The 24,107-nt window shown below is 34.6% G+C and overlaps 2 protein-coding genes across 2 annotated transcripts in view; one reads left to right on the forward strand and one right to left on the reverse strand.

Moving 5' to 3' along the window:
* The window catches only part of LOC108914378 (elongation factor G, mitochondrial), a 21,141-nt gene extending 6,227 nt beyond the window's left edge, over positions 1–14,914 (forward strand). Inside the window, exons 4-5 of the mRNA XM_018720189.1 lie at positions 4,737–5,504; positions 14,466–14,914. Of these exons, the coding sequence (XP_018575705.1) occupies positions 4,737–5,504; positions 14,466–14,815 (1,118 nt within the window). The 3' untranslated portion in view covers positions 14,816–14,914. The remainder of the gene's footprint in view (positions 1–4,736; positions 5,505–14,465) is intronic.
* The window catches only part of LOC108914377, a 44,074-nt gene continuing 34,794 nt past the window's right edge, over positions 14,828–24,107 (reverse strand). The window contains exons 12-17 of the mRNA XM_023456354.1: positions 22,438–22,490; positions 22,053–22,332; positions 21,855–21,929; positions 18,869–18,925; positions 18,733–18,813; positions 14,828–15,097 (exon numbers count right to left, since the gene is read on the reverse strand). Coding sequence (XP_023312122.1) covers positions 14,913–15,097; positions 18,733–18,813; positions 18,869–18,925; positions 21,855–21,929; positions 22,053–22,332; positions 22,438–22,490 — 731 coding nt within the window. The 3' untranslated portion in view covers positions 14,828–14,912. The remainder of the gene's footprint in view (positions 15,098–18,732; positions 18,814–18,868; positions 18,926–21,854; positions 21,930–22,052; positions 22,333–22,437; positions 22,491–24,107) is intronic.

Genomic DNA, 24,107 nt, shown 5'->3' on the forward strand with positions numbered 1-24,107 from the left:
GATATAGCGCTTTGACAGATGATGTAGCTTTCGGTAAAATATACGCTACGCCCTACGTCCAAATTTTCAGAACCAACTTGACCACGTTTTTATTTGAACGCTCGTTATAACAAACCTAACAAATTCATCATCTTCAATAGCAGATTCTAATAAGTAACAGTACCATCTCCATTTAAAAAGATTCTTTTTTGGCCAGAACCTAAAATTTCAAAGAAAAAATATATCAAAAAAGAAAAAGTACCTGCGGTGGCTACCGCGAAACAGTGGCAAATTTATCATCAAAAAAAAGAAGCCGAGAAAAGAAGGAAAAGAAGGCTAGATTAGAAGAGAGAAAAGAGAAAAAGGCACAACGTGAGAAGTTAATGTTGGAGAAAAGTCAGAACAAAATTAAGAATAAGAAAAGGTCAAAGAAAAGAAAAATGAGCTTTAGTTCATTTGAGTCAGAAGAAGAGTGGGTGCCATCAGATACGAGCACAGATGATGTCAGCATTATAACTTCTTCATTAATTGAAGAAAATGATGTCGAAAACAAGTTTAAAGAAGGTGATTATATTCTTGCCTCTTTCCCAGGTAGGAAAATGAATCATAAATATGTATGCGTTATTCAAGAGATCCTACCAGAAAATGAGGCTGAAGTAGTTGGTATGAAACGTTGTTCAGAAGAAGACAAATGGTTTAAATTAAATGAAAGTGACATAAGCGTTATAAAACTTTCTCAAATAATAAAAAAATTAAAATTCCCTACGATGGCTGCCAGTGGAGATAGACTTAAATATAATTTTGGCGAACCTTTAGATGTTGAAGGATAAACTGATAATATCTTGCACGGATTCTGTCCTATATTTTTATTAACTTAATAAATGATTACATATTCATTCCGTGATTTTTTTAGTTTCGTTTCCTTTTAAAATAGGTTTAGGTCTCAGCCTATACAGAAACAACTAAATATTTCTTATACAATAGTTCATTTATTATTTATTTTTGCTTTTATTCTTTTCTATTACATCTGCCATTTACAGGTTGTTAATAGTGTCAAGTACTGAATTTTAGTAAAAACTAACATGTCAACTATTGGAAAAATTACAATATTTTTTTAATAAAAAAACAAAATTATTCTTTGTAGCACTTTCAGAGATATCAATATTCTAAAAAATTCTACAAACTTCAAATAAAACCATATGATTTAAAAAAGTAAGTGTATACATAATTTGAAATTTATTATAAATGAAAATTTTGTCTTTTATTTAAGACCTTATGGGTGTCAACTACTGGTGCTTTTACCTTATATATTTTGCTACATAAAGAACCCTAGTCCCTAGGATAGTCCCTACAAAAATATCAAAAATATATACATATATATTTTTTTATTCGAATTCATCCTGTAGAGTTATTAGCTCTTGATGTTAAGAGTTGAAATCAATTTTTCATTAGTAACTTTTTTTATTTCTCATTAAATTTGTATAATTTTAGAATAGAGCTTGAATAAAAAAAATATACAGTGTGTTTCACTTAAAGTCTGAACACCTCCATATTTAGGATGGCGTTGATCGATTTCCAAAATTCTTTTTTTATGTGGTAGTACTCAAAAAGGCCTACTTTTTCATATCATATTTTTTGACGTGATCTTTTCTAAGGCCTAATATTAAGAAAAAAACCCTTAAAAATAAAAAGCACATTTGGCATTTTTTAAAGAAAGAAATGAATAGCATTTTCGATTTGATCACACCTCAAAACCCTAAATACAAAGTTTCATTATTATAGCTTTTACAGGTGGTCCACAAAATAGGTGCAAACTTTGAAAAATTTCACTCATTGCAGTGTCCTCTATTAACAATGTAAAATATTTTTAAGGTTTTTTTTCATAATTTTAATTAATTTTTCCATGCAGTTTTATTAATTTCACTCATACAGGGTGCTCATAGTAAGACATCAAAATTATATTTTTTTTTTATTATGCCAGAAATGACTTTCACAACAAAATAAAATTTAAATATTACTGTTTTCTATTAGTCCACTGTTTAGTTCATCTCCTCTTATTTCTAATAACTCTCCTCAACTGATGTGGTGTTATTTGTCGACATGCTTGTCTAATTCTATTACATAAATCTTCTGGGGCCTTGTTTTATACAATTTATTTTTCAAAGTTCCCCATAAAAAGAAATCAAGAGGCGTCAAGTCTGGAGCCCTGACGCCCACTCAACTAACGGACTGTTGCGACCTATCTACTTTCGCAGGAAATTTTCTCATTCAACCAGTGACTTACTACTAGATGAATAGGTGCTCCATCTAGTTGAAGGTAGAGGTTCTGTCTTACATGAAGAGGAAGTGCATGTACTAAATCTCAGAAATCATTATTTAAAAAATTCTGAAAAATCTCTGCGTTTAGATTAACGTTAAAAAAGAAGGGCCCGATTATGCGATAACATAAAATCGCGCAAAATATTAATTTTTTTAATTACGTTTTATATCCACTACAGCAGTTGAGGAGAGTTATTAGAAATAAGAGGAGACAAATTAAACAGTGCATACAAAATGTTGTTGGGCTAAATGGTAATATTTAAATATTTCGTTGACAAATTCATTTCTGCTATAATAAAAAATATATATAATTTGGCTTATTGTGAACATCCTGTATGAGTGAAATCAATGAAACTGCATGGATATACCTACGGTTAATAAAATTGTGGAAAAATACCTTGAAAATATTTTTCACTGTTAATACAAGACACTGCAATTAGTGAAATTTTTTAAAAGTTTGCACCTATTTTGTGACCACCCTGTAAAAGCTATAATAATTAAACTTTTATTTAGGGTTTTGAGGTGTGATCAAATCGAAAATGCTATCCATTTCTTTCTTACAAAAATGCCTAATAAGTTTTTTAAAGAAGTTTGGAAATCGTCCAAAGCCATCCTAAATACGGAGGTGTTCCGATTTTAAGTGAAACACACTGTATAAACTTGTTGCATTATTTTTGTTGAATCCGAGGGATTGCCCACCATTTTCTAGTCATCCATAATAATTATCATTGTCAAAATAACAGAATTGGCATTTTTAAATGTTCCTACAACTATTTAAAAGAATATTTTTTTCGTTCCTATTTTCTCCATGTATTTATATTTTAACTCATTCATTTTTTTTTGTTGTATTCAAATTATTTTATTTATTATATCTGACTGTTTCCATCCTTCAATTGATATACAGTGTTCCGTTCATGTTTCAAAAAATCTTGTGTGCAAATTCCTCATGGGAAAATAATAGGGGTAGTTCATGTAACGTTTTTTTCTTGGACACTCTGTTTTCGAGATACAGTGTGTTGCAGTTGTTATTTTCCAAATGGTTTTCCTTAATTGTCTTTAAATCGGCTTAAGATAAAAATGTTAAAATTTGTACACGAGTAAACATCAACTGTGCGTTAACAATAATGTGCAAACGGTTTCTTTCTGAAAAGCAGTATCACCGATACAGGTAATTGAAGGGGTACAATCGAAGAAAAAATATGTTAAAAGTAAAAATTTATTACATTTCTAAATGGTTCTGTAAACTCTAAAGGATACTACAAAAAAAAGGTATACTTGTCGAAATTCAGTAACATGTACTATTTTCGAAAAAAATGAAGTTGAATTTTTTTTGCTCACATAAAGCGGCACAAGTACATTAACAAAATATTAAATTGAAAGAGGACCTTACCATTGAATGAGCTGAGGACATTGAGCTACCAACAGTATTTGCATTTAAGACTATAACTTTAATTTCTTACATATCACATGGAACAGTTAAATTGTAAAACATTTTATTAACTAAAAAAAAATTAAAATTTATTTTAAGTTTCAGTTTGTTGTAAACTAACATTTAAAAAGGTAAATCAAAATAAACAGATTATGGTAATTAATTACCTATTATTTACTAATTTTAGATTTTGTAAACTACTACACTACCATTACTAAAATAAACAATTGTTGAATGAACTGAATTGTTGATGGACATGAATGCTTAAAAAAATTATAAAAACAGAAAAATACTAAGAAACAAACTCGGAGACATACAGAACAAAACAGATGCAAAATTAAATAAATGTGCAAACTCAAAATACTACAGTAGATACTGAAATTGCCCCCCATTTCCTTCTATGCAACTTCATTTTTCTCGAAAATGATACATGCTACCGAATTTCGACAAGTATACCTTTTTTTTGTAACATGGTTTAGAGTTTACAAAACTGTTTAGAAATGTAATAAATTTTTACTTTTAACATATTTTTTTTCGATTGTACCCCTTCAATTAGAAACCGTTTGAGCTTTATTCTTAACGCACAGTTGATGTTTACTCGTGTACAAATTTTGACATTTTTTATCTTTAACCGATTTAAAGATAATTAAGAAAAATCATTTGGAAAGTAATAATTTCAACACACTGTATCTCGAAAACAGGGCGTCTAAGAAAAAAACTTTACATGAACTACCCCTATTATTTTTCCATGAGGAACTTACAAACAAGTTTTTTTGAAACATGAACGGGACACCCTGTATATTTTTGGAAGGCATCGAAACAAATATGAAGAAATAATATAATACCAGAGCTCAAATTGGGTTTTTTTAAGTTGTCTAAAGCTATTAATAACATCAAAAACAGTCAAAAACTGATGCGGTTATAAAATTTAGTCCTCACAAGCAGCGAAAGTCTTTGAAATTTTGTCTTACCAAGTAGACTTGTCATTAATTTTTAATTCTTTTTGTAGGAGACACCATCTACAATGTTCGAACGCAGCGTAAGGTAAAAATTGCAAGGCTAGTTCGTTTACACTCAAATAACATGGAAGACGTTAACGAAGTCTATGCAGGTGATATATTTGCTTTATTTGGAGTTGACTGTGCCAGTGGTGATACTTTCGTAACTGACCCCAAGTCTGAAATATCTCTAGAATCAATCTATGTACCAGACCCTGTTGTATCAATGGCTATTAGCCCCGCAAATTCGAAAGATAGAGATAATTTTTCAAAGGCCATTGCCAGGTTTACCAAAGAAGATCCAACTTTCCATTTTTTCTTTGATAATGATAATAAAGAAACCATTGTATCTGGTATGGGAGAATTGCATTTGGAAATTTATGCTCAAAGAATGGAAAGAGAATATGGTTGTCCTGTGAACTTAGGCAAGCCCAAAGTAGCCTTTAGAGAGACACTCGTTTCACCTTGTGAATTTGATTACTTACATAAAAAACAATCCGGGGGACAAGGGCAATATGCTAGAGTAACAGGAATCTTAGAACCTTTGCCACCAAATAAAAATACACTACTAGAATTCACAGACGAAACTGTTGGTACAAACGTACCTAAACAGTTTATTCCTGGGGTTCGGAAAGGGTATTTGGCCATGGCTGAAAAAGGGTTGTTAGCAGGTCACAAATTGTCAGGATTAAAATTCAGACTTCAAGATGGTGCCCATCACATGGTCGACTCCAGTGAACTTGCATTCTTCCTTGCTGCTCAAGGCGCCATAAAACAAGGTAATTATACTAAATATAGTGTGTCTACAGATGAAATTGAAGAGGGAGGAACATTTTTTTTATTATATGGAATAAAAGTTAAGATTCTGCTAGCGTTCAAATGCACATAATTGTAGTTTTAAGTGGGCCAATGTATGTACAGGGTATTCAATTACTAATAGGCCAAATAAGATTTTGTTGAAAAATGTTGCATTTTCGAGGTACAGGGTGTTAAAATTGAAAATGTTAAAATTATTTTGAGGAATACCTTGGAAACCCCATAAATTATATAGAATTTATCAACGAATTCTAAGTTGGAATTTACATATTCAGAGTTTTCAGCATGAATTTTTAATACATAGAAAAGCCAGTTTATAGATTATAGTATGGTGTTGGAAAAGAAAGAAATTAAAAAAGGAATTGAATGCAGTAAAAATTTTAAAATAATAATCTTTACTAGTATTTATTTATCTGAAAATATTAAATAAAAAAAAATAGTATATTCAGTTGAATTGTACAGAAAAAATCATATAAGTGGTACAAATATTTCTTTGATCTCTCTTATAACAGCCGAAATACTTATAGAAATCAATAGAAATTTTTTTGAAAAATCGATATATGTATTATAATACTATAAATAATTATTAAATTTTGTGTTATATTGATGATAATTTAATTGTGTTTGATATTTGTAATGAAATGAAAAATTTAATGTTATAGCCAATTTATAGTATTATAAAGATCAAGTTTATATGTGAAATGTATTAAATTGTTTAAATTTTGATTTTTTTTATAGTATTCTTAAAATCTATAAAAATTATATTCTGTACTTACCCCAAACAAGCTCTTTTAATATCACACTTAATTTTGATTTTTAGTCTTTAAAGATAACTTTATTTTTTATATAATTTTTTTTAAATTATTCTCAAACTATAATTGAATGATAAAAAAATTTTATCGAGCACTTGAAATCTCAGTAGTTGGTTCAAAAGCTATTGAAATTTATTTAAAAAAAAATTTTGTTTCTTTGTTTTAAAAAAAAAAAATAAGAATGCTTAATTGAGTTTGAACTTTGTGTATTATCCCAACAGTTAACAATTTATAACAATCTTTTCTAGATCCCTATCTACCCTAAGAACTAAATTCTAATTCCTTATTCTATACAATTTTTGGTTATGATTACCTATGCTACACAGGGTGCTTCACTGGGTGTACACGGCGGTGGTCAGGCCGAAGCTACAGTATGGGGCCTTGGTCTAGTGGCCGTGTGTGGACCGGGTGACGGTAGCCAGGAAGTTGGTGAGAATCCAGAGACTTGCCTGCTTAGGTATTACAGGGGCAATGAGGACGACCCCAACGGCCACGTTAGAGGTCCTTCTGGGGCTGCCGAACCTTCCTACATGGATTATGAGGGAGGCGATGGCGGCATACCTTAGGATAAGGGACGCCGGCGGTTGGAGAGCTAAAGGACGCACTGAGGGCCATGCTGCCGTGGCCCTCAGGGCGGAGAGGGACATCCCAATATCCACCATGAGGGTTACGGAAGCAGAGGACCGGCTTAGGTTAGGAAGGAAGTATGTCACCACTTTCCCCTCGAGAGAGCAGTGGAAGCAGGATGGTGATATGTTCTCCCTGGGATCCCTAGTGTGCTATACTGATGGATCTCGGGTAGAAGACGAGTTTTCAGGAGCAGGAATTTATCTGGAAGGCAGTGGCATCCAGGAAAGCTTTTCACTGGGTATGTATGCTACAGTCTTCCAGGCTGAGGTTTTTGCTATTTTGATGGTAGCAAGCAAGGAGGAGGTAAGGAATTGTGCAGAGGAGAAGATTTTTATCTGCTCCGACAATCAGGCCGCGCTCAGAGCGGTTAGCTCCCCGAGGACTAGGTCTGCCCTTGTCCAAGAATGTGGAGACGCTCTAGAGTCATTGGCCAGACGAAAAGAAAGTAGAGTTGGTTTGGGTCCCAGGCCATAGGGGCATCCCTGGTAACGAGAGGGAGGATCAATTAGCTTGTCTTGGGTCCAGGGGACCTGGACAGGGACCTGAACCAATCTTGGGTATCACACGAGGCAGCATTAATGGGGCCCTCAATAAGTGGGCCTATCAAACTTTAGGTCAGGACTCGAGCAGAAATAGAGGATGCAGGCAGGCCCATAGTTTTATACATGGACCTAGCAAATCCAAGACAAGATGGCTGCTGAGCCTCAGTCGAAGAGCCCTGAACCAAATGGTGGGGGTTCTGACAGGCCACTGCAGACTTAGGAGGCTTTTAAGCTTAATAGGAATTGAGGAGGACCCTCTATGCCCGAAATGTGGCAAAGGGGAGGACACCCCTGTCCACCTTCTGGGACAGTTTGCAGCCTTTGGGAAAATAAGACATAAAGTCTTTGATGCTGAAGAGCTGCAAGGGGTTGAGGTGAGAGACCTTCCATGGACCAAAATCCTGGCGTTCATTAGGGTGTTGGGTAGGTTCGAGGAGGGTCAGAGGCAGAGGGTGGTTAGGTGATGGGACGGCGGGGTAGGCAAAAAGGGCCCACTTGTGGCCTAATTGCCAGGCTGAGGCCGCCCCTTTACTACTACTACTACCTATCCTACACTTTGTTGTCTATTTGTCTGTGTTTTCTTACTCGTGATGTCCTTTCTGTCTTCTCCTTCCTTTCCGTTTTTGAACTCTCCTCCAATTTGTCTATTCTTCCTTCTATTTGCTACTCTCCTCCTTAGATTGCTACTCCTGGCCTTTTCCTTTTCTATTTGTCTACGACAATGAAAATAATATTTTAATTACCTGACAGTATTGTAATTTGCTTGGTTTTTCTGTCAGTTTCGATTTAAACCAACTTGCCTCTATGCCGAATAAATTATTTCATATTTCTTGACTCTTCCTGTTTGCTTCTTTCTTATTTGTTTTTAACTGTCCCACACTGTCGCTGTGCTGAATTCTTTGCTGTGCTTTACTCTGCCACTCTTCCTCTCTTCAATACTTGCTCTTTTCTTGTTATTTTATGGGATTCCTTTTTTAATCTTCAGTAATTTTTTTCAATTCTTTTGATTTTCAACTTATTTTAATGGCTCCAATTTTAATATCTTCCAATTTGACTTTTCCTTTCTTAATTCTCCTCTCACTATTTATTTTTCGTCTCCTAGATAACCACTGTTTTCTTTTTCCTTTCACCGCACTCTTATCTCTACTTACAATCATTTTGGATATATCGTATTCAATATCAACCAATCATATACCTTTATTAATTTATACAATTTTACTTTACCAAATTTAATACCTTTTAATTCCTTTTTTTTAACTACATTGCTTTCTTTTATAGACACTTTTGATTCCTCTATACAGATATTTCATTTTACTTTTACTATTATATTACATTGTCAAATTTCATCCCGCTGTCAAATAAATCATCTTCACTATTTTGTCACCATCTATCTAACATGTCATTATTTATTGTATTTCAATTTCTACTTGTTACAGTAGATTATATTGAGAAAACTTTTTTCTACTTTACCGTTAATCTGTGATTCCTGGACTATAGAGTAGGCCCTCCGCAGCACTGACAGCATCTTCTGCAGCGATCTGTAACAGCCTTCATTGAATCCTTCCATATCTTTGATCTCGCAATGCTAATTAGCGTTTCTTCCTACCTTTACTACAAAATAATAAAGGTTGCTCACTGCTACTAGCTAGTGAACACTTGGAATTCACAAAGGGTCCAAATCCTTCATATCTGCTAGACAAAATAGTCTGGGTGAGACAGCGCAACGGGTGGTCGGCCGCTCAACCACATTCCGTAAATTGCCCATAACTTCCACAATTGTTGGAATTTCAATATGAAATTTACACACAATATTAATAAGACCACAAATTTTATGATAGAAAAAAAATGTTTTCTAAGATATTCCCCCTTAAGACTCTCGACACGATCAAACCATAATAAATTTTTAGCACTTATTGACTAAGGATTGCATTTGCTGGATACCCTCATTCAGCAATGTGGATCGGCAAATAAAAAAAGTAACAAAAGTCTATATTGCCGTTTTGTTAGGATCGCTACCGCTCGGTGCGAGCAACTTGCCGGTTAGTCAAACTTGTGGGTGAGTTCGGCATTGAAGGAAAGGAAGGTTAGTGCAGCCATGGGGGACTGTCGTAGGGACCTGGGAGTGGGGGGGATGCCCTCAAGGCAGCTGCCTCTCCCCGCTTCTATGGTGCCTAGTGATGGACGGTCTATGGGGCCTTGGTCTGGTGGCCGTGTGTGGACCGGGTGACGGTAGCCAGGAAGTTGGTGAGAATCCAGAGACTTGCCTGCTTAGGTATCACAGAAACAATGGGGACGACCCCAACGGCCGCGTTAGAGGTCCTTCTGGGGCTGCCGACCCTTCCTACATGGATTATGAGGGAGGCGATGGCGGCATACCTTAAGATAAGGGACGCCGGCGGTTGGAGAGCGAAAGGATGCATTGGGGCCATGCTGCCATGGCCCTCAGGGCGTAGAGGGACATCCCAATGTCCGCCATGAAGGTTACGGAAACAGAGGACCGGCTTAGGTTAGGAAGGAAGTATGTCACCACTTCCCCTCGAGAGAGCAGTGGAAGCAGGATGGTGATATGTTTTCGCCGGGATCCCTAATATGCTATACTGATGGATCTCGGGTAGAAGACGAATTTTCAGGAGCAGGAATTTATCTGGAAGGCAGCGGCATCCAGGAAAGCTTTTCACTGGGTATGTATGCTACAGTCTTCCAGGCCGAGGTTTTTGCTATTTTGATGGTAGCAAGCAAGGAGGAGGTAAGGAATTGTGCAGAGAAGATTTTTATCTGCTCCAACAGTCAGGCCGTGCTCAGAGCGGTTAGCTCCCTGAGGACTAGGTCTGCCCTTGTCCATGAATGTGGAGACGCTCTAGAGCAGGGGTCGGCAAGTAATTTTAGGTGGGGTCCGGATACTTTTAAAAATGTTTAACGAGGTCCAGAAAAAATTTATATTTCTTACAAATTTTCATTTGACCTCAAATTTAATCTGGTCCAAGGGACCTGAACCAATCTTAGGTATCACACGAGGCAGTATTAATGGGGCGCTCAATAAATAGGCCTATCAAACTTTAGGTCAGAATTGGAGGAGAAATAGAAGATGTAGGCAGGCCCATAGTTTTATACATGGACCTAGCAAATCCAAGACGAGATGGCTGCTAAGCCTCAGTCGAAGAGCCCTAAACCAAATGGTGGGGGTTCTGACAGGCCACTGCAGACTTAGGAGGCATTTAAGCTTAATAGGAATTGAGGAGGACCCTCTATGCCCGAAATGTGGCGAAGGGGAGGACACCCTTGTCCACCTTCTGAGACAGTGTGCAGCCTTTGGGAGAATAAGACATAAAGTCTTTGGTGCTGAAGAGTTGCAAGGGGGTTGAGGTGAGAGAGTGGTTAGGTGATGGGACGGTGGGGTAGGCAAAAAGGGCCCACTCGTGGCCTAATTGCCAGGCTGAGGTCACCCCTTTACTACTACTACTACTAGTCAAACTCGTGGCATGTGCTACACCCCTCTCTATACCGCATCTTTAACCCTTTCATTTAATTGACAAAAACAAAAACTTGAAAGAATTTCGCAAGGAAATTAATAAATATAATTTTATAGCACCTATTTTATATCAGCAAATTCCACTGCTTTTACCACTATTGTTATTATTAATTAATAAAATTAATTTGTGGTTGTAATTAATAAAATAATTTGACATACCNGCAATGCTAATTAGCGTTTCTTCCTACCTTTACTACAAAATAATAAAGGTTGCTCACTGCTACTAGCTAGTGAACACTTGGAATTCACAAAGGGTCCAAACCTTCCATACCTGCTAAACCTAGACAAAATAGTCTGGGTGAGACAGCGCAACGGGTGGTCGGCCGCTCAACCACATTCCGTAAATTGCCCGTAACTTCCACAATTGTTGGAATTTCAATATGAAATTTACACACAATATTAATAAGACCACAAACTTTATGATAGAAAAAAAATGTTTTCTAAGATATTCCCCCTTAAGTCTCTTGACACAATCAAACCATAATAAATTTTTAGTACATATTGGCTAAGGATTGCATTTGCTGGATACCTCATTCAGCAATGTGGATCGGCAAATAAAAAATTTCTAAATACTCGCGCTCGAACGGAACAAAAGTTTATATTAGTTAGTCAAACTCGTGAGTGAGTTCGGCATTGAAGGAAAGGAAGGTTAGTGCAGCCATGGGGGACTGTCGTAGGGACCTGGGAGAGGGGGGGGATGCCCTCAAGGCAGCTGCCTCTCCCCACTTCTATGGTGCCTAGTGATGAACGATCTCCTGGAACGCCTAACCTTGAAGGGATACAGTGATGCCCAGGCTTATGTCAATGATGGCGTGGTTCTAGTCGCGGGCCGGTTTTTGGAAGTGGTATGCGACAGAATGCAGGGAGCCTGTAGGATCATAGAGAGGTGATGCGAACAGATGGGGCTCTCAGTCAACTCAAAGAAGACAGAGATGATCCTATTTACAAGGAGAAGGAAGATAGGTGATTTCAGGGCTCCAACCATGTATGGGAGGCCCCTGACTTTGGTCAGGGAAGTCAAATACTTGGGGGTAATCCTGGACAGCAAACTGTCATGGAGGCCACAGGTTGAGAGGATTACCCGGAAATCAGTGGCAACCCTCTGGCAGTTAAGGAAGGTAGTTGGCAAAAACTGGGGACTCAATCCAAGGGTGCTTCACTGGGTGTACACGGCGGTGGTCAGGCCGAGGCTGCAGTATGGGGCCCTGGTCTGGTGGCCGTGTGTGGACCGGGTGATGGTAGCCAGGAAGTTGGTGAGAATCCAGAGACTTGCCTGCTTAGGTATCACAGGGACAATGAGGACAACCCCAACGGCCGCGTTAGAGGTCCTTCTGGGGCTGCCGACCCTTCCTACATGGATTATGAAGGAGGCGATGACGGCATACCTTAGGATAAGGGACGCCGGCGGTTGGAGAGCGAAAGGACGCAAGACCAGGGCGGAGAGGGACATCCCAATGTCCGCCATGAAGGTTACGGAAGCAGAGGACCGGCTTAGATTAAGAAGGAAGTATGTCACCACTTTCCCCTCGAGAGAGCATTGGAAGCAGGATGGTGATATGTTCTCCCCGGGATCCCTAATATGCTATACTGATGGATCTCGGGTAGAAGACGAGATTTCAGGAGCAAGAATTTATCTGGAAGGCAGCGGCGTCCAGGAAAGCTTTTCACTGGGTATGTATGCTACAGTCTCCCAGGCTGAGGTTTTTGCTATTTTGATGGTAGCAAGCAAGGAGGAGGTAAGGAATTGTGCAGAGAAGATTTTTATCTGCTCCGACAGTCAGGCCGTGCTCAGAGCGATTAGCGCCCCGAGGACTAGGTCTGCCCTTGTCCAGGAATGTGGAGACGCTCTAGAATCATTGGCCAGACGAAGAGAAGTAGAGTTGGTTTGGGTCCCAGGCCATATGGGTATCCCTGGTAACGAGAGGGCGAATCAATTAGCTCGTCTTGGGTCCAGGGGACCTGGACAGGGACTTGAACCAATCTTAGGTATCACACGAGGCAGTATTAGTGGGGCCCTCAATAAATGGGCCTATCAAACTTTAGGTCAGAATTGGAGGAGAAATAGAGGATGTAGGCAGGCACATAGTTTTATACATGGACCTAGCAAATCCAAGACGAGATGGCTGCTAAGCCTCAGTCGATGAGCCCTAAACCAAATGGTGGGGGTTCTGACAGGCCACTGCAGACTTAGGAGGCATTTAAGCTTAATAGGAATTGAGGCAGAGAGTGGTTAGGTGATGGGACGGTGGGGTAGGCAAAAAGGGCCCACTCGTGGCCTAATTGTCAGGCTGAGGCCGCCCCTTTACTACTACTACTACTCAAACTCGTGGCATGTACTACACCCTTCTCTATACCACATCTCTAACCCTTTCATTTAATTGATAAAAACAAACAAAAACTTGAAAGAAATTCGCAAGGAAATTAATAAATAGAATTTTATAGCACCTATTTTATATCAGCAAATTCAACTGCTTTTGCCACTATTGTTATTATTAATTAATATAATTAATTTGTGGTTGTAATTAATAAAATAATTTGACATACCTGATGTTACAGCAACTGTTTGTCCACTGACGTGTAAACACATTTGGGCCCGTCTTACTCAGTTTCTATGAACTAATACAAAGGTTGTCTTGCTTCACCATAAATTAAAACGAGTTGTTTCAACTCCGAGTTGCTATACACGTAAGCCATTTTTGACACTTGAAAAACTAATGTAAACACTATCGCAAATACTAAAATCGGATTTCAGTATTCGGAGTTGCTGAGGCCATGTGGCTCTCCACGCGTATTGCAAATGACTAGAGACTACAGCTGTCCAGCGATGTAATGGTTGAAAGCACTACAACTTCAATAATTTTTTTCTCAGAAACTAAGGATTTTACAAAAATTTCTTTACGATTTACGAAAATTAGTTACCTTTAATATTGTACAATTTATAGATTACATTACAGTACATTATACTAATTAAACATTTAAACTTCATTGTCTCGATCTCAGGTGCTAAACCAAATCAAAGTTAAGTTTATTGCCTATATGTTTACGAAGTTTTATTGATTTGTAACGGACTAGTTAAAAAAATAAGTTTTGAGTATTTTTTGAAAAAATTTTTTAGTTTCTTCAAAAAATGGACAAAATGCTGGATCCATGGTGGATCCAACTGGAATTGTGTTGGTATAGCAAAAATCCATCCGGATCGAAAACGCTGATCGATTGCAATCCCTAATGTTGACTTTTTTCAAATATTTGTATACTTTTGAACATGACACTTTTTAAGTATTTTCCTTCACTTCTTCCCTCTTTCCAACTCTAGATAGATATCTGTTAATATACAGTACAGTATTTTAGGGAATTATATTTACAGCTAATTTTTATTATTTTTTTTGTGTTAATTATTGTGTTTCCTTTCAGTATTTGAAAATGGTGCCTGGCAAATTCTAGAACCTATCATGTCTGTTGAAGTTACAACCCCTGATGAATTTCAAGGAGCTGTCATGGCGCAACTGAACAAAAGGCACGGTATAGTAACTGGCACTGAAGGTACCGAAGGTTGGGTAACGATCCACGCGGAAGTTCCTTTGAACGACATGTTTGGATATGTCGGGGAACTAAGATCATTTACCCAAGGAAAAGGTGAATATAGCATGGAATATAGCAAGTATATTCCTTGTTTGCCTGAAGTTCAGGAGAAACTAATTCAAGATTATCAAAAATCGATGGGTCTTTTGCCTGAAAAAGATAAGAAGAAGAAGAGGAATTAATTTATTCTAAACTTAGGAATTTAATTTTATTTAAAAAAATGTATATACATTAGAAAGTTTAAGTTTATTATAATGGTTTTATATAATAACGAACAACTCAAATTCTTTTCCTTTTGTCTAGTAACTGCTGCAACACCTGTCTTTCAGATTCATCATTGTCGTCGATTATTATTGCTGTGTGAATCTTGATATTTTCTCCGATTGCTATGTCATCAGTTAATCCATATCCTGACTTGAAAAACTTGTACACTTCATATGGAAATTTTCTTTTTGAATTAGGCTCTGAAATAATGAGAAAACAATATAATCAGGATGTCTAAATGTTGATCTAAAAGATCTGACATTTCCAGATTTTCCAGGTAGATTAAAGGCAACAATTTTCATTTTTCAATAATTGCCATTTCCAATTTTTTTCAATATCTTCCATGTAAATGTTTAACAAAATTTGATAATTTCATAAATTATACGGTGACCATTAGAGAATATTTTTATTTATGAATTAAAAAATATTTCTCATGTCTGCTTGTAACAAGCCAAGTGATTGTGATCTCCAAACAACTTGGGAATGCATACAACACACTAACGACAACACTGGTTTTCAATCAAAACTAAAAAGTTAAAATGCCAGAGAGCTTTTTATCAATTTTCAACCAGTAAAAATATATACAGGGTGTCGTGCTTAAATATGATAAAAGCCTGTAACTTCTTTATTTTTTTGGCCTATTTCAAAAATTTTTATTTGGAAATGTAAGGTAAAAAAACTCTAACTGTGATACTGCCGTTTTTATTAATGCAATTCACGGCCAACTAGGACGCGTTTTCTTGACATCAAAATAGTTGATTGGTATTAGCGATTTTTTTTCCCAAAAACAGATTATGTATTCTTATTCAGCATCGATTAAAACGTCTTACCAAGTTTCATCAAAATCGATAATACATCTTCAGGCGAGCACTTCATGATGTCGTGATACATTTCACGACATACAAGCCTGTAACCTCTTTATTTTTTGGCTGATTAAACAATTTTTTTTTTATGAAATGTAGGGTAAAAAAACTATCTGACTGTGATACTGCTGTTTTTTATTAATGCAATACATGCCCAACTAGTACTCGTCTGAAGATGTATCGAATTTGATGAAACATGGTGATAAGACATTTTAAGGGATGCTGAATGAGAATACCAATTAGCTGCTTTGACATCAAAAAAACACGTCTTACTTGGCCGTGAATTGCATTAATAAAAACAGCAGCATTATATTAGATAGTTTTTATTATCCTACATTCTAAAGAAAAACAAAATTAAATTGGTCAAAAAACCAAGAAGCTACAGGCTTGTATCACATTTAAGTGCGACACCAGTTCTTGTTGAACATTTACAACATTTAAACCGTTAAAAGTATCCTATTAGTGCTCTTAATTTGTTTTAGCTTTCATAAAGAATAAACATTCATATCATTAATATTTGGTAAATTTTGCAAAAAAAATAACGATGTATAGCGTCTGATAGAAAAAAAATCAAAAAAAAGTGGACCTAGTTAGTTTTTTTTTGAAATTAAGATATTTTATACTTAACTCTAGAATTATCAATAGGTTGAGTAATGTATTCTGCCAATGTTCAATAAGGTTTCTCGACGCCCCTTCTGTAGAAATCCTCCATATTCGACTCGAAAAACTCATCCAACCTAGCTTTTAACTTATTGTCATTGTTAAAAGAAACACCGCATAAGGAGATTGACAAAGAGTGGAAAAGGTGAAAAACAAAAGAAGAGAGATCAGGAGAGTAAGCGGGTGGGGAAGGACTTCCAAATTCAACTCTCGAATGGCCAATATGTGGTCGCGTATTGTCATGTTGCAAAAGAACAACATATCGACGATCAGATCTTTTTTGTTGAATGAAGTTACAATAGTTATTGGACATAGAATTGTGCGTTGGCGGTTTGATTGTTAGGTAAGAGCCCCTAATAAAGAATGCCTTTCCAATCCCACGAGATGCATAACATTGTCTTTCGTGGATGAAGTTCTGGTCTTATTCGCGGAGTTGCTTATTTTTTGGGGCTTAACCATTCTTTCCGCTGTTTCATGTTCATGTACAGACACCATATTTATTTAATCACCAGTGACAATACGATGAAGAAAACGTTCCTTATGACTATGCGTTGATTTATGATAGAGCAAACCAGCGAAATGTGTGAATTTTAAAAAAATTTAAAAATTTTGAATAAAATTGTGAAATAAAAAGTAGGGATAGCCTCCTCCAAATATTGAAAACAGTTGAGGTAAGTTCATGCAGTAGCGATTTGCGAATTGTGATTTGCAGATTTCAATTTGATTGGTTAAAATAAATATTTTTGACATCAATTTCTTCATTTCAATTTATTGCCAGAATCGCATAATTTAAATATAGGGGACGGGAAAATAGAAACGGTTTCTATTTTTTGCGATTATCGTAATAATTTCAACAAACTGCGTATGTGCAGTCCGTCCAGTTTCTTCATTTATACGTTTGCAACACAGGTACGTCAAATTAAAAAATAAGTCAACCCCACTTTTTTCAACGTTCAATTATTTAAAACTTGTCAAGTATTTACAATATTCATCAATACAAAAATGGACAGTGACATTGAAGAGCAAAGCCTTCTACCCACTTGACAACAAATAACATAATGATAATCACTGTTATTGATCACATCATTCATGGTTGCAAAATGTTTATTTATGAATGAATGTCTTGTCTAATGTTCTGCGTATGTAATCACAAAAATATTTTGTGAGTTTAGGTTATGTTGTTTAATTTTGTTTACTGTGGCCCAAGAATCTATAAAATTCCTGACTGCGACCTGTGGCATGACATGGCAAGGCAAGTAACACAAGAAATTTAAAACTAACTAGTATTCGCATATGTGCATGAACAAATGTTGAATTTTTGTCGCATAAACCGTAAAATCGTTAATCGCAACTTGAAAATCATTACTGCATGAACACACAGGTGTTCACTTATTTTTCACAAAATTTTAATGCAACAGCATTATATAATTTCAAAAATGGAATCTTAGTATCAAACTAAAATTGAAAAAGATGTAACTATGAAGAAAAAGAAACAAAAAATATCTGAGATTATTCATCATCTGTCGCTCAAGTTGATCAGTTGCAACCCTTTTGGAGATTTTAAGCCCGTATCAGACAGTAAAATTTTGTTGCAGGGATTTGGTTGCCGTTATAGAATCCATGAATTTTTTATTATCAGACTATATGCAATTCTGTCGAGGCAACTGAATTACATGAATTAGAACATACTCTACTCCGTGCAACAAAATTGCATGGATTCTAGTTACTTTTATGGTGATTTGTTTTTATTACCAACCTAGCTGTTGTTGGCTGTTGGTCATGGCTGCTGTTAGTAACACCATTGAAACCACTATTAAAGCTATACAACAATTTACTTTTAAATTTTCATCCATTGCAATGTTTTGCTTGAATAAAAAATAATTGTTTACAAGATACTTACAAGAAATTTTACATGTTAAACAATGCACAGTTGGTAACACTACTGCAAACTAAACAAACTTCAGCAATTTTGCCCCATTGTATGATAATAAGCTAGCAATTTTATTCCCGCAACAAAATCCCCGCAATTTTGTCACTGTAACTAAATTGCATTGTTTGATACAAGCTTTAGGGAGTCTACCCTAACTTCAAATTTTTATTTTAAAAATTTCGTTCAAAATTCTTTTTTGAAAATTCTCTATATGGTCATAGATATTATCCCTTAAAACATGGTATAGATCCAAAGTTAGATCACCATTTTTGTTTCCTTAAAATTTTTGAAACTTTTAGAAAATAGTTGCAAATTGGTACAGATACATACATCCGTATATCTCCATATCAACAGTATAAATTTATTTAGAACTTTAACTTACGTTTTACTGCATGTATATAATGTCCTGTATTTATGAACCTAATTCCATCTTCCTCTAGAACACATGTTGTATCTGATTCTCCTGAAATTGAGACTTTTTTATTTAAACGAATATCAACTAATTAAATTAATACTACCTGTACGCATTTTATTTTTCTCTTGTTTATGTACAAGACAGCTATCTTTTTGAAAACCTGAAAAATACCAAGTTTCATAAGAATTATGCTAATTTACAAGGAATATTTTAATAGAAAAAAAATATTCACATTAATCTAATTTAAATACTAGTTCTGTGAATGAATTTTGAGGGATTTACCCTTCAACTTGTAGTACTATATCGCATCGGACACTTCTGTAACTATATTCATGTCAAAGCTCTGACATTAAGCATTACTTTTTATTCATTTTGCTGAAGTGTAAACAACATATTTTTTCTCAGCTCCGAAGATGTCAAATTAGGAGCCAACAAAACACCATTTGCGGAAAGTTTTACATTTCCTGTTTAATTCAAAGAAAAGTGATGCTGAAAGTTATTGAGTGCTGTTGGAAAGTTACGGTGAATATAAGTACTACATCGATAAAAATGTGTGAGTATTGGTTTCGACATTTTAAAAGTCGCGATTTCGATACAGTTGACCAAGAACACCCTGATCAACCGAAAAAGTTTGAAGATGAGGATTAATCGACTAAGATTCATGTCAAATGCAAGATGAAAAATGAGAGATGTTGAATGGCAATTTTTCACATCTGAACAATTGCTTCAATGGCAAAAAAGAAAGGGTTTTTTTGCATCGTATCGTCACTAATGTTGAAAAATTGATATGCTATGATAATCCTAAGCGTAGAAAATTGATAGGTTTGCATGGTCATGCATCAACATCGACAGCATGGCTGAATATTCATGGTTCGAAGCTCATGCTCTGTATTTTGTGGGATCAGTTGGATCAAATGGTGGATATCATTAAAAGATGAGTTGTTCTTTTGATATAGAATCCATATGCTGGCAGAATGATGGGAAAAAGTAGTGGCTAATGATGGACAATACTACTACTACAAAAAATAATAATGTACATCATTTTACACGTCAAAACTTTGAATTTCCAAAAAAATCCCACAAAATTAATTCACAGTTCTAGTATAAATATTAAATTTTTTGATGATGAAGGCTTGTTCTGAAATTAAAATCTTTTGCTTAACAAAGGCCTTATAAGTATAACATATGTCATTATCATAAGTGTTTAATCAATGTGTTTGAGGTTTCCTATTAATTTCATTTTTTGAAAAGGATACCACTTTAAGAAGCTATCTTTTATATACAGAAATACATTAATTAATATGTTGTGATATATTTCATGTTAATTTTTGTCCAAAGCGACCGGCCGTAGTTAAAAACAAATTTGAATTTTGGTACAACAGGTAAGACATTACATTAGAAAAATTTGAATAGGGTACTTTTAAATTCAGATCATTATTTATTAGCTTATTTCTAGTTTCAATAGTTTATTTTGTGTCAAATGGAATATATAGCTTCATTTGAATAATAGTCAAAATAACAGTTAATAAATACATCATTATCATCTAACCCAGATTTTAGGATATACTTTTACATTCTCGTAAAAAAATATTAATTATTTACAATTTTTCCTAAAAAAAAAAATACTTCTCTTTAATTTCAAAATCTGTTTTATTGTTATATTTAGCATTCAATGAGCATTTTAAAATTAATTAGAAAAATATGTATTTTTAGATATAAAAATAATTATACATAGATAAGGTAAATTACTCAAATATTTCTCTATTTATTCGAATAAACATCCCATTTTTTCTTAATTTCTGTCAAATTTGCATAAAAATATTTAATACATATTTTCTAATTTTTTTAATTTTAATTTTCTACAAAATAAAAAAGGAAATACAAAACACTTAATTTTGAATTACCATATCAGATAACGCAATTTGTGAAAGTTTGGATTAGAACTTCTACTCTAACAATTGTAAAGACAAATACACAATCGATTCTATAATTCTGACAAACATAAACATTTCTACTACATCAGTATTACAAATTGATAAAAAAATATGTAACTTTTCTAAAGGAAATTCAGCTGATGGCAGCATCGAAAAATAAAACCATATTTCCCATTTTCAGACCAATGGGTCTTTGAGACCTCATGCTAACTTTGAAAAATTAGTTTTAAAAATTTCCTGTAGTTAGGTGTAACTATTATTAGTAGAGTGAGACTCTTGTGTTGACATCCTATTGCAATTAAATCTAATGTAGTAGATTTATACTGCCTATAGTCATATTCGATGCAAAGTAATAAATCATTGCCTGTCAAGGGATCCAGTGCAGTACGGTTTTAAAGGGTTTAGAAATTGAATAATTTCTTTACGCATTATGATGGGATGAAAGGATCAGTTCACGTCTAGCAACTCTGTTCCTACAAAAATTCCTTTATTCTCATAAACTATCTATTTTAAATGTAATTTATTATAAATCCCATTTAATTTTTTAAATTCCGCATATGTACATTTTACCTCTGTACGTGCCACTGTTGTTTACTTGTTTCTTGAAGGTGGTTTTTGATTCACGACCAAACTCGCCAGATTAGTATTTGACGTATAACAAACAACTTCGTACACTCGATGCACCTAGACGACTACAGTTACTACCAGGACACAATCTGTATGATGCGGTATTTCAGATTTCACATTCAATTTCATTTTAAATTTGAATTAATTTAGACTTAAACTCATTATTAAATATCTCTGCTGCTCATATATAGAATATGATACTGCACATTTAAAATAACTGCAAATTGTGTAGAATCTGTAGAGAATGCATAAACACTGTGTAATATAATTATATACGGGAAGTGAAGTAATATCACGAAATACCAACAAACAAATGTCGCCGAACAGCACTGAACATGTGCACAACCTGGCTGCTGTCGAAAATTCAACATTGTGATTTCAGTTTAAAATGACAAAAAATTTTGGCACATGAAAAACTAAGTATACTTGACCGAAATCGGTGACTTATACTTAAACAGCTTCCCATTACTATTGGCTGTTGTTGGTACCCCTATTTTCGCAACATAAGAAATAAAAAAAGAAACTTACGGCTGTCAGTTTTGTCCATATATTTTTGTATCCTGGTTTTGTAATATTCTGAAGTCACAAACCACGAAATATCAGCTGAAACAAATATAATTTTAAAAAATTTGGGACAATAGAGAAGTCATTTATGAGAAATAATCAATCAATAATATACCTACTGCTCATAAAAGATTCTTAAATTAACCTTTAACAAAATGTTACCTGATAGAAATTTAGTCGGTACAGCTTCTTTACTTAAATTAGCTACTTTTCCATCCTTCATATAAAACTGTGGTTCAAAATGCTTCATACAAACCATATACTTTTCATATACCTCCTTAGGAGAAAGATCTTTCAGTGCCGCATTGTCTATCAGTTGAAGCCAAATATCAAATCTTTCAGGATCTTCCGATGGATTAGGGAATTTTCCTTTGCCGGGCGTTAATCCATAATTATTTGGGCAAGTACTTACTGCACAATAAATTACTTTCAAAGGGTCCATCTGAAAATGAACGTATACATTAAAAAAAAATAATGCAGAAATTATGAAATGCAATAATTAAATGAAACATGAACTTGAACCTTGAACCAGATTATTTATTTTTACCTGTGAAGTTCTCATTGGTGCACTGTTTACTCTTCTATTTGAATTTTCGTCTCCTAGAACAATTAACCACACAAACATGTAGCACACATTATAATGGAAAATAAATAAATATATTTTTACTAAATATGAAGTAAAAAAAATCGACACAAACTTGATTTGTTGATATATAGCCCAGTCATTATAATCATCAAAGAGCCTGTTTCGGGAAAAAAATACTATTAGAAGTTTCTCTGCGGAATATTGTTCGGAAATCTGTTATAAATAAAATATCAAAAAATCAACTCGAGGTTAGTTGGGAAACTTTGTTTTAACAGTGGTCAAAGTTATGGAAAAGTGGTTTTTTGACTCACGTAAAAAACTATTATTGATAGCGAAAAAAAGTTTATACAAAAAAGGTAGGTATTAAATAAGCCTATAAAATGAGAAAAGTCCGATTAAATTCCGATAATTTGTTTATGCACAAGAGCTCAAAAATGGTCGAAAATTGCCGTTTTTTTCAATTGTTAATAATTAATGCAATTTTCATCGCAGACACTTGTAATTCAGGATTCTTGAGGCTTTTTACACCCTTAACAAGTGGTAAAAATTTCAGCCCGAAAGCTCCATTGGTTTGGCATTGGCGGAATTCGTTATCTAAGATGCTATTTTCAATTCATTTTTCCCAAGCTCACAGGCATTGTAGAGTTTCGATTATTAGTTGTTTTTGTATCTAAATAGTTGTATTGACATATGCATTTACTGAGAATTTAATTTTTCAAAATTAATTTGTTTAAAAATGACTGAAAAAATGTTAATATTTATTAAATTGTTAAGATAGGTAATTATTATAGAATAAAATAGTAACCTCTATACTTTAGTTTTCTTCGAATTTTAAAAAAAAATCGTAAGTTGATTAGAAGCTGAGATAATTTTTTTTTTTATTTAATCGCAGTGACCTTAATTATTAATATTAAGAGCCGAAATTTGGAGAGAATATATATTAAGAGCTATATTTTCATGTCCTGCATTAACATTAAGATTAATTCAACTATTTAATTGCGAAAAAGAAGATAGCGGCGAAGCGTTCTATTACTTGGTCTAGCGAACGAGTGGGGAGAACGAGACGGACCATGCGCGCATATCAATTTAATAAATATTAACATTTTTTCAGTAATTTATAAACAAATTAAATTTGAAAAATTAAATTGTCAGTAAATGTATATGTCAATACAACTATTTAGGTATAAAAACAACTAATGATCGAAACCCTACAACGCCTGTGAGCTTGGGAAAAATGAATAGAAAATAGCATCTTCTTAGATAACAAATTCCGCCAACGCCAAGCTAATGAAGGTTTTGGGATGAAATTTTTACTACTTATTAAGGGTGCAAAAAGCCTCAAAAATCCTGAATTACAACTGTCTGCAATGAATATTGCATTAATTATTAGCAATTGAAAAAAGTGGACAATTTCGACCATTTTTGAGCTCTTGCACATAAACAAATTATCGGAATTTAATTGGACTTGTCTTATTTTACAGATTTATTTAATACCTACCTTTTTTGTATAAACCTTTTTTCTCTATGAATAACAGTTTTTTTACGCGAGTCAAAAAACCACTTTTCCATAATTTTGACCATTGTTTTAACAAAGTTTCCCAACTAGTCTCGAGTTGATTTTTTGATATTTT

This window comes from Anoplophora glabripennis, unplaced genomic scaffold, assembly GCF_000390285.2.
Source record: "Anoplophora glabripennis isolate ALB-LARVAE unplaced genomic scaffold, Agla_2.0 scaffold1402, whole genome shotgun sequence".
NCBI lineage: Eukaryota > Metazoa > Arthropoda > Insecta > Coleoptera > Cerambycidae > Anoplophora > Anoplophora glabripennis.